This window comes from Trichosurus vulpecula, chromosome 5 (genome assembly GCF_011100635.1).
Source record: "Trichosurus vulpecula isolate mTriVul1 chromosome 5, mTriVul1.pri, whole genome shotgun sequence".
In the NCBI taxonomy this organism is placed as follows: Eukaryota; Metazoa; Chordata; class Mammalia; order Diprotodontia; family Phalangeridae; genus Trichosurus; species Trichosurus vulpecula.
Genome location: NC_050577.1, coordinates 189373575 through 189385603, shown reverse-complemented (window position 1 = coordinate 189385603; position 12029 = coordinate 189373575). Strand labels below are relative to the sequence as shown.

The window sequence follows — 12029 nt, the reverse complement described above, 5'->3', positions numbered from 1 at the left end:
ATGCTAAAAGCAATCCCAAACTCGTTTTGATACTTGGTTCTAAACAAAATTACAGTTTACAAAGGGAGGGAATAACAGGAGCCTGATACTAACACCATCTATCTAAAATTTCTCACAAACTCCTATCATGTGAAGCAATTAATATTTAATGCTCATTTAATGTTGCCAGATCTGGTCATAAAGATAAAGGAGATGAAGTGTAGTATAATAGATAGGAGGCTGGCTTTGGAGTCAAGAAGACTTGAGTACAAGATTTGACTCTAAAACATATTTGATTGGTGGCCAAGGGCAAGTCCATTAACCTCTCAGTGCCCCAAGCTCATCTCTAAGACTAATAGGTACAGGTGAATTGTTAATCTGTATTGGTGGAGGAAGGTTCCACACAAGGAATTACCTATACCAATGAAACCACAGGGCCAGAACTACATGGATAAAGAACATCAACATAAAATAACTGCCTATAAGAGGAATGCACTCCTGTTTACAAAATTATTATTTAAAAAAGATATTTCTTCTTTTAAATCATCTTCAAAACCAGTGTCCCAAAGTTTACTGTTTCTACTTACAACATCTCTGTCAATCCTGGCTGCCATCATCTCAGCTGTTTCTTCGTGTTCATGATAATGCCTGGGTTTTTCAACTATTGGAGGAAAAATGGTAAAGAGCCAGAGTCAAGAGTCTTAGGAGGTACCAATTTATGTAAATAAAAATGAAAACATGAGAGGAAGGAGACATTTGGAAATTGCAGAATTTCCATTAGACATATGTAGTTATTAGTCACTAGATATGTTCCAATTCAAGGATCAGCACCCATTCTTTGTCTTTCCACTCACCCATTTCTCCTTTCTCTCCCTGCTTAATCTGTAGCTATACAACTAGGTGTCAGAGTTGATAGAGCTTTAGACTTGGAATCAGGAAGACTTGAGTTTAAATCCTGCTTCAGACATTCACTAGCTGTGTGACCTTGGCAAGTCACTTAATCTCTGCCTCAGTTTCTTTATATGCAAAATGGGAATAATATTTACCTACTTCAGAGGGTTGCTGCGAGGATCAAATGAAATAATATATGTAAAGTGTTTATACTTACTGGTGAGATGGGAACTGCCAACTACTAACACTAAAGAGAAAGAGTTCATGAAAGACTTCTGCAGAAGGATACGCCTGAGCTGAACCCAGAAAGAAGTTCTGAATTCTGAGAGAACTCAAAAGGGAGTGCATTCTAGGCAAGGTAGAGACAGCCTATGCAAAGATATGAAAGATAGATATGAAAGTTTGGGGAACTTCAATATGGTTTTCAGACATTCTGGCTGAAATGTGGGTATGGGAAGGGTATTTATGTGAAATAAATCTGGAAACATTAAGGTGAAGCCATATCGTGAAGGGTTTTAAATGCCAACTAAGAAGTTTGACTTCACCTACTCCTGAATTTCTTGAAAAGAAGAGTGACCTGGCCAGAACTGTGCTTTAGTAAGATCATTTTGGTATCTATGTAGAGAATGTATTAAAGAAGGGAGGGGCTGGAAATAGGGATTCCAAGTAGAAAATGGTTATGGTGGTCCAGGTGAATTGTGATGAGGGAGTGAACAAGGATGGCGAGAATGAGTGGAGAGAAGAGAGCAGATACAAGATATGTTGTGGGGACAGAATCAATGAAATTTGGAAACTGATTAAATGAGGAGGACACCAAAATTGTGAATCTGTGTTATGGTGCTAGTCAAAAAAGAGAAATTTAGAGGAGGGGTGGAGTCAAGGGGAAGGTGAATTTTATTCTTACAATTTTCTTTTTCCTCTACCCCCTCTCTGAGATGATAAGCAATTAGATATTGGTTATACATGTGCAATGATGGAAAACATTTCCATATTAGTAATTTTGTAGAAGAAAACTCAAATAAAAGAAAAAAAAGAAAGTGAAAAATAAAAAAGTTTTGTTTGAGAAGTCAATGGGGCACCCTGTTGAAGATATCCAATAGAGAGCTGGTGATTAAAAAAAAAGTGGAGCTCCGTAGCAAACCAAGGACAGGATATCTAGATCTGGAAGTCATCTACTCACAGATATTGATTGAACACTTATAAATTGATGACATCACTGAGAGAGGATATATACCTTCTAAGATGGCTTGAAAATTGTAGTGGTTGAGCATTCCCTGGATATTAATTTACCTATCCTTCATTATATGCTCTTATATGAATTTTTCATGTGTCTTTTCAAGTTAATTTTAAATTTCTAAAAAATGTAAAAGGGCTATTTTTTCTTTTAGAAAAACAAGACCACAAAAGCCCTCTGGAAAACACACACACACACGAAAATATTCCAAGCAACTATTTAAACAGATTTTTAAAAAATTGCCAAGTTTAAGGGAACATCAAGCATGTTTGCCAGAAATGTTCACAACTGCTGAAAATAGAAACTGTCAAAAATTAAGAAGAGTAATTTTCATGTCTTATTTTATTTTTAAAAGCAGTTATACTAAAGAGCTACTATTTTCATCTATTTAGTTGTAGGGTTTAAATAAGCAACCTCTTAAAATATTTAGGCGTCAGAAAGAAAACCCCAAAAAGTGAAACACAACTGAACATAAACTTTAGTTTTATGATACATAATAACACATCAAATCACCCTGCACAGCATAGTTATTCAATTTGACAAACATGTCATGTTGTTTTATTTTAGTGTTGTACCTTCCACTGAATAATAATTGAATAATATAATTAATAAGTAACATGGCACAGTGGAAAAAGGAATAAACTGGGAATCAGAAGACCTCAGTTTAGTCCCAACTCTACCATTTGCTAGCTTTGGCAAGTCCCTCAATCCTTTGGATCTTAACTGCCTCATCTGTCAAATGAGACAGTTGTTTTCTTTCTAAGGTCCTTTCCAGCTCTGATGAATTCTAGTGATGCCAAACGCTCCCATAAGTACCGAATACTGTAATTTCCTTTTAATAACTAATGAAAGATACTAAAATGATAAGATATGTAAAGAAACCTAACACAAACTAGTGGGACCAAATGGTTACCCACCCCTAACTCTACTACCATCCCCACATCTTTGATCGAATCATGGTATAGATTTAGAGCTGGAAGGAATGTGGAAGTAATCTAGTTCAAAACCTTAATTTTTCCATCAAAGGAAATTTCCAGTGTAGTCAAAACTATTTTATTTATTCTGAAGTTACCACAGAAGCTATGATAATGATAAATGGAATAGAGTGTGAAGCAATTTCTCTGAAGATATTTTTGTATTCTAAAGTTTGCCTGTGGATAGCCCTCTAATGGTATGTTTTTCAGTGAAGTCAAAATCCTTCTTTTCATTGTACCATCAAATTTATCATTTGGTACACTGTAACTGAAAAATATAAAATGCTGTTTGTATGAAAATATAATGGAGAACAATTTATAGAGAATAAGGGACACTGGATAGAGGGCCTGGAGTTAGGGAGACTACTCTTCAGTTCAAATCTGGCCTTAGACACTTACTAATTGTGTGACCCTGGGCAACTCACTTAATCCTGCTTGCCTCAGTTTCTTTATCTATAAAATAAGTTGCAAAAGGAAATGCAAACCACTCCAGTATCCTTGCCAAGAAAACCCCAAACTGGAACCAGTCTCAGCATTCGAAAGTTGAGGACTATCTATTGGCTATAACGTCAATAGAATTCTATTAGCTAAGCACCGACCATTGGCACGTCTAGAGTCAATATTCAGTAAAAGCAGTTCACAGAAATCCTTACAGTCTCCTTGGTCAGCTGCCCATGCTGACCAGGCAGCCACACGACTTCTAACATCCACCTGTGTGATGGTCCCCGGGGGAACAGGGGCAGGAGCTCTTGGTGGAGGAGGAATACTGCTGTCAGATTTTGCAATCATCCTAAAAAGGAGAACAAATAAACCCTTTATCGTCTGTTTAGATGACACAGCAATTCTCTGAACATCTGAGTATCATTTCCTCAACTTGAAAATTACTTTTGTCAGGCAGTTGCAGTTTTGCTTAGCTATTTTTCTTTGTTACAAGGAAGGACTGAGGGGAGGAAGGTGTGGCAGGATTTAAATATATCAGGAAATGACTATGGTATAAAAAATAAAATGTGTCAATAAAGCCAAAAAAAAAAAAGAAAGAAGAAAGGAGAAAATTAGCTTTACCAAGGTCAAAATCTGCTTTTGTTTCAACTTAATGCAAAGATTCTTAATCTTGGGTTCATGAATTTTTAAAAATATTTTGATAACTATTTCAATATAATTGGTTTCCTTTGTAATCTTACATGTTGTTTCATGCAATTAAAAATATCACTCTGAGAAGGTATCCATAGGCTTCACCAGACTGACCAAGGGGTCCAAGGCAGAAAAGTTAAGTATCCTTGACATATTTGATACAACCATATGCACCACCAAAAAAAATCTTAATTCAGGCCAGGAACAAGTCAATTCTTCACTTGATAATCATATATATGTATGCATGTATGTATATATGTACATACATACTCACATATATATATACATATATAGTTAATAAAACATCGTATTTCCATTTCTCTTGCCTCAATACTCAAATGCGTGTATCCTCATGCAATCTTATCTGAGGTTACCATGCCATCCTCTCAAGGTCCTCTATACATGTGAGCTAGAGAGTTCCCTAGTATTAGAGGTTTTTAAGTAGAGAGCAGAAGTACTATCTGTTAGAGATATCATAGGAAGGATTATGAATTGGGCCAAGGATTGGGTCAGGAGTTTTAAAGTCTCTTCTAATTCTAAGATTCTGTAACTCTATGGTCTACAATATTCCAGATGATACCTGAAATATCACACTCAGTTATGGATAGAAGCTTGCCTAGAAAAAGCAAATTAGATGGTAAAAGTTCTGAAACTATGTCACATAAGAAAACTATGATCTGTAGTAGAAAAAACTTGATGGAGGGGAGGAGGCAAGGTTGTCTCAGCCAGCCAGCATTTATTAAAAGCATTTACTATGTAGCTAGCTGTCTTTGATTATTTGAAGAACTATCACCTGGAAGAAGAACTGGACTTACTGGGTAGAATTATCAAATGACCAACCTTGTGAGGCAGTGAATTCCTTGTCATTGATAATATTCAAATAGAAGGAAGAAGACCATCTATCATGAATGCTAAGGGTACTCGTAAAGGGAGTTCCTACAAAGGGTGGGAAGTTGTACTTGACAATTTTAAAGGTCCTTTCCAACTCTTAGATTCTATACTATAAACAAAAACCATATTAACAAATTTGGGGGAATAGAAGAATCTATAATTTGTTAAAACATAACATGCTTTAATATGGAAATAAATCTTCAAATCTGTAACTTTTTAAAATTCAATTTTAGTCTCAAATCCTCTCCCTCCTCCAACCAATTAGAAGGCAAGAAAAATAAAACTGATTACAAATACGTATAGAAATGCAAAAGAAACTTCCGGATTAGGCATGTTCCAAGAAAAAAAAAAGCAAGAAAAAGAAATAGAAGAAAATATGCTTCAGCCTGTACTCTGAGTTCATCAGCTCTCTGCATGTTCCATGTTCTTTTGAAATTGTGATTGGTCACTATATTGATCAGTTACTAAGATAAACTTTACAATATTGCAGTTACTGTAAAAATTGCTCACCTACTTCTGATCACTTCACTTTCCACCTGTTCATACAAGTCTTCCCAGAGTTTTCTAAAACCACCTTCTTCATCATTTCTTACGGTATAATGGTATTTGATCACGTTGTTGAACCATAACTTTTTTAGCCATTCCTCAATTGATGGGCATCACCCTGTTTCCAATTCTTTGTTACCACCAAAAGATCTGCTATAAATATTTTTGTATGCATTGGCCCTTTTCCTCTTTTTTTTATCTCCTTGTATTGCAGTAGCAGTATTGCAGGTCAAAGGATATATACAATTTAATAGGAATTTGGATGCATAGTTCCAAAATCCTTTTCAGGATTGTTAGAGTAGTTCACAGCTCCATGAATAATGTGTATTAGTGTGCCTATTTTCTCATAACCACTCTTAGTCAATCTGATAAGTGTGAGGTAGCACTTCAAAGTTGTTTTAATTTGTATTTTTCTAGTTATTAGTGATTTAAAGCATTTTTCCATATGGCTATTGATAACTCTGGTTTCTTCCTCTGAAAAGTAACTATTCATATCCTTTGACCATTTATCAATTGGGGGATAGTTCTTATTCTAGTAAATTTAACTCAGTTCCCTTGTTACAAAAATTTTCCCCAGTTTCTTCCTTATCTTCTAATTTTAGCTAACTCCGAAAGTTTTAAATAGATATGTTTTAATCTCTACTAATACTTGATACTGCTTCTTATACTTACCTTAGTGTCTCAGGCCGCCTCTTCTGCTTTCCTCCTTTACTGTCACTAATTGCACTTTCAATGTCTTCAGCAATTAGATTCGCCTAAAATGGGAAAAGCGGAAGTTAGCTGGAAGACTTTTTGCTATTGTGAATGATGCTAACTGTTCTAAAGCTTAGAATGAGGTAGTTTGGCATGGTGAATAGAGTGCTAGCCCAGGTCAGAAAGTCCTGGGATCAAATCAGGTACTTAATAGCTACATGCATGAAGAGTTATTACCACTCTACTACTAAGTCACAAAATAGTCTCTTTCGCTACAAAATGTCCCTTCCGTAAACATGGACGATATTCTTGTACCATATCAAACTACTATCCTTAGACATTTGAATAATGATGGCAGCTTTCTAAATAAATGTTTTTGTTGTTGCTTAAATTTATTGTTCTTAAGGTGAATGACTATTAAAATGTTTCTCTCTCACTTATTTTTTGGCCAGTTTCCATTATCAAAATCCCACCAAAGGACAGAACGCGTTCTTTTACAATATTTATTTCATATAACTACATTTAAAAATAAATTGCAGTGAAATCCTGAGATCATAGAGTATAGAAGCCAGAGGTATAATAGCTCGTCTTGTTCATCCCCCTCCATACAATATGATTCTCAATATGTTAGCAACAGTAGTAGTTGTAGTAATAGTAACTAGCATTTATATAGTTCTTTACGTTTGCAAAGTACTTTACAAATATCTCATTTTAGCCTTATTTAGGGAATTCATACAAAGAGTAGGAGGTTAGACTCAATGATTTTAAAGGTCCCTTCCATCTCTAAGATTCCCTGAGCCTATAAGCAAAAAACATATCAAGAGTCTGCAATTTTTCAACTTGAAGAGATGGGTAATTTGCTCAGGGTCACAGAGAGAGTATTTGAGGATGGGTTTGAATCAGGTTTTCCTAATTTTAGGTGTAACACTATATTCACTGTACTAGGTTAACTCTCCTAGAAGTTTCTAGAAACACTGCCTATCTGATAGGTTTCTGTATATGTAACAGAAGTTATAACAGTACTAATGGAGTTTTCTATGTGTTTTGGACCTGATAGGTGGCTCCAGTTAAATGCTAAAAGTGACAAAGCATTTTTAAACTCCTCTTACCACCTGATTCTCCAGAATTGGGGGAGTAGGGCAATGAGAACTTACTGTTGTGTTTATACACACACACACACACACACACACACACACACATATATGTATATATATATGAAACAGAAGTGCTGCTACAGAGGATTTTTAGAATTCCATGTGAGATCTAATATAATTCCTTCCTATTACACTCTCTGGAGCCTTTAAAATCTGTAATGACAAGGGTTGCGGACAGATTTATAAACTGACAATTTTGGCACCTAATACAAGCACCATAAAATGTACTCGGAACAAGCAGTATGACCAATTGAGTTGGGTGGAGGGAGACCTTGTGACATAAGGTCGCATGCACAGGAGGCAGAAACCAAGGGAGACAACAAATAGAGACCAGGCACAGCCCAAGGAAAGGAGGTATTACCTTTATAATTCAGCTATTATGTTCAACTAGGTGCTAAGCTCATTTCTTTCTACCTACTAAGGGAGTTCATATTGTATTAGGGCCTTCTAAATTTGGGCATCCCTAAGTTCTCCCATCCTAATTATGGTTCAGGTTGCTAAATATATACAGTGGAATAAGGAAGTAGAACATCTGCATGATTTATATGATAGCCCAACCAAGTGGCTATGGCAAGTCATTGTGCGGTGAATCAGGTAGTTTGACTATTACAAACCACATCATATCCTTTATCATCAGTACTAAAATCTGGCAGTCCTGCTCAACAACCTTTAGTATCCAGTCAACTGAATATTATTCATATACATCTGATTTGACCTGTGGTGCCATTTCATCTCTTATGAAGCTGCCATAGTTAAATATAATCACTGTAATGCTTATTACTTTAACATATTCAATTATTGCAGAACTTAAATGCGTACCATCAGTCTCAAAAGGTACTAACTACATGCCAGTCAATGAACAACAACAAAATATGCAAATTAGTTGAATGCCATAGGTCTCTTCAAATTGACTTTGTAATAAACTATCTATGACTTCATTCATTTGAATGTCTAAAGAAAATTATACTCATATGGTCAAACTGAATCTGTGGGGTCTCTAACTTTAGAGAATTTCAGTAGGAGAAAAGGTAAATGAATCTGTGAAAAATAAATTAGTGTTTTGGCCAAGGAGCAATCGGTACAAAATAGCACAATGACGGTATCAGAAAGAACCTCATTTTGGAAACTCAACTCATAAGACAAAGATGCTCAAGGTGAAAGACACCTTCTATCTTTCTAATCAATAAATTTTTATTGTCATTTGGAAATTATAGCATAGATGAGAATATGATCCCTCTGATGGTAGTCTATTAGAGTAGGTAACTATGCTCATATATAACTTGAGGATTACAAATTCTAAGCAATTTAGTCATGCCATGTAATTAAGCAGTCAACTCTTCATTGATGTCCTGGGAAATGTTCCAAGTGTTTCATTGCAATAGACTATGCTATTTGATTAGTTCTTAACAGAATTGAACTTCATGACTAATTTACAAAGCAGGACAGAAAAAAGAATCTATTTATTACAAATTTAGGATACTTGGAAACATATTTAGTATCTCCAGTGGATCTATATCCCATAAACTCATTTCCCCCCTCAAATATATTTTGTTTTCTTAAAAACGATAAACCTTTCTCCCCACACCCACACATATTCATATGCTGACATTTCTCTTCATTAACATGCTGGGATGTTTATTTTCTTAGAAAGTTCTAAATTCAGTTTGTGTTAAGAATATGTTAAAAAAAAAGATAGGATTATTTTTTCCTGCAGAAACAGCAGAAAATCTGTTCAATTCTACCCCTTTGGAGAAAACCCATCAATTCTTCAATACTTTTTTACCTTAATCTCATCACACTGGAAAAGATGAAGATCTGGTTTGCTCTGAGCTGGTTCTTTGCATATTAAAGCAAGAATTGAATCATAGTTGCATGAATTCATCATGGCTTGGCAGTGTTGAATTGTGTTTAAGGGGAAATTCTCCAGTTCATTCTATAGATGAAATGAAAACAAATAAACTTGTTACTAGGCATAATATTTCTGTAATCAATGAATTAAGCATTTATTAAGCACCTGCTAAGTACCAGGCACTGTTCTAAGTGCTAGTGATACAAATAGAAAAGTAATACATTCCTTGCCTTCAAGAAAGCAAAAGATCTAGAACTTGAAAGTAATCCAATCGCACAGCAGGATCCCCTCATTTTACAGATAATCTAACAGAGGCCCTGAGAATTTAAGTGACTGGCCCAAGGTCACACAGATTGTAAGTGGCAGAGACATGATTCAAACCCAGTCCTATGACTCTAAGTCTATCAGTCTATCATCTCCATCATGGCTTTCTATGCTGCCTATACCTCTCTAGAACATGTCTACTTTAGAAATACACAACTCCATTGTGTTGGTCCTCAGTCCTTTCAGTTGTCTCCGACTCTTCATGACCCTATTTGGGTTTGTTTTTTGGCAAAGATGCTAGACTGGTTTGCCATTTCCTTCTCCAGCTCATTTTTACAGATAAGGAAACTGAGGCAAACAGGGTTAAGTGACTTGCCCAGGGTCACACAGCTAATTAATGTCCAAAGACTGATTTGAACTCAAGAAGACAAATCTTCCTGACTTCAGGTTCAGCACTCTATCCACTGCACCACCTAGCTGCCCCGAACAATTTCACTGGTCATTTTAAATTGTATAAATAGTTTTTACTATGAACTCTGGCAAATAATGCTAAAAACTGGCTGGTAATATAGAAACAGCATAGAAAAAAAAGAGGTAGAAGGATTCAGGGAAATGAAGAGACAGGGAAAGGATGTACATGGGAGCAATAGACTATAGTTTTAATTAACTGAGAGAATAATGAATTTGGGAATGCCTATGTCCTGAGGATATGGAACTGCTCATAATACAGAGAAAGGCCAGCTATAACAGAATCTTTCTCCAGGTTTTGTTGTTTCTCTCTGACTGTATAATATTCTCTTTCTTACTCTCCTTTTTTATCCTCCCTCCCTTTCCTCTTTTCTTCTTTCTCTCTCTCCCACCCTCCCCCTCTTTTTCTGTTTCTATCTGTTCTCTCTCTCTCTCTCTCTCCCTCTCTCTCCATCCCTCTATTGATCATTCTCTTTTTAATGAACATATACCAAATGTGACATCTTGTTCTCAGAATACTCAATCATTTGTACTATTTTGAGATTAATGATGGAACTGTGCCAATTTGGGGAAGAACTATAAATACACACTCCCACAGTATTACTCTACTCAATGAAATCAAATAATACTGGCATTAAGACAAATCTATACTTTGCAAGATAAGAATGAATTCCTCTTTAAAGACAAGGTTAAAAAAACCCGAGATTGTAGGAGCTCTTGATAATATTCACAAGTGGGAAGTACACAAAAACTTTAAAAAGCTGAACAAATAAGGCAGCTATTTCTTAAAGCTTTTTATCATTCTGTTAACAAGTAGAATATTACATTTACTAAGAAACAATTAAGATGCTTTATCCTATGTATATTGGCATCTATTACAGATATATGCAATTATGTATTAAAGAGCTACATGGGAACTTGAGATTTTGCTTAAACATATGAAAACTCATTTTAAGTATCACTTGATTTAGTAATAAGGAATACTGATGATTATAATACTATAGTTATATGGTACAACGCATAAAATTAATTCAACTCATAAATTTTTCTGATTCATACACTGGGACATGATAAAATAAAGAGTGATAGTTAGAATAGCGTTATTAAAGAAAAACAAAAGTAAAAAAGAGTACCAATGAACAGTTTTTAAAAAATCAATAGAAGACAACAGAAAGAACTTCAGAAGGTACACAGACATTCAGGATAGTGATGAAACTACCATGTTAAATCTTAATTATATAAAAAAACCCAAGATTTACATAGTGGAGCCAAAGCCCAAAATACACAGAGAAGCTCAGTTTCATACACTATCCATTTTTTGTTCTTCTTTGTAAATTAAAATGTTTACATTTATTGAAATTTTAAAGCTTCATAATAAAAAATATTGTTAAAGCAAAACAAAAAATTCCAATATTAGAGTATACTATTTTATTACACAAGATTTCTTCATTTTTTATTTCAAAGAACAGGAAAAGAAGCTCTATCCCTATGTTAGCCAGTCAGTCAGTCAATAAACATTCAAATAAACCCACAAAATGCCAGGCACTGTACTAGGTGCTAGAGATAAAAAAGAAAGGCCAAAGATACCTCTCAGAGAGCTCACAATCTAATGGGAAAGAGAAGATGTAAACAATGACCTACAATCAAGCTATATACAGGGCAAACAGGACAGAAAAAGTAGAGTGAAGATACTAGAAATAAGAGGGATTAGGAAAGGCTTCTAGGAGAAGGTAGGATGTTATGTGAAACTTGAATGAAGCTAGAGCATTAAGAGGGAGAGATAAGGATGGCATTCCAGGCATGAGGGACAAAAAGGAATTTACTCTTAGTAATAATTTACTTTAAAAAACAAAGTGGACATTTAAATCATTTCATTTGGCTAAAAACATTCCATTTTTATGAGTTCTCTTCCACTGTTTGAATTATTAAATCTTCCATTTATTAAATTATCTTCA

General features: G+C 35.0%; 1 protein-coding gene across 4 annotated transcripts in view; it reads right to left on the bottom strand.

Moving 5' to 3' along the window:
* EPS8 (epidermal growth factor receptor pathway substrate 8) overlaps positions 1-12029 on the bottom strand; it is a 263944-nt gene that overhangs the window by 70089 nt on the left and 181826 nt on the right. For 3 of the 4 annotated variants that reach the window (XM_036760030.1, XM_036760031.1, XM_036760032.1), the window contains 4 exons: positions 9277-9426; positions 6319-6401; positions 3720-3868; positions 567-640 (listed from right to left, as the gene is read on the bottom strand). In XM_036760030.1, the coding sequence (XP_036615925.1) occupies positions 567-640; positions 3720-3868; positions 6319-6401; positions 9277-9426 (456 nt within the window). The remainder of the gene's footprint in view (positions 1-566; positions 641-3719; positions 3869-6318; positions 6402-9276; positions 9427-12029) is intronic. The other variant, XM_036760033.1, reaches the window with a different exon arrangement.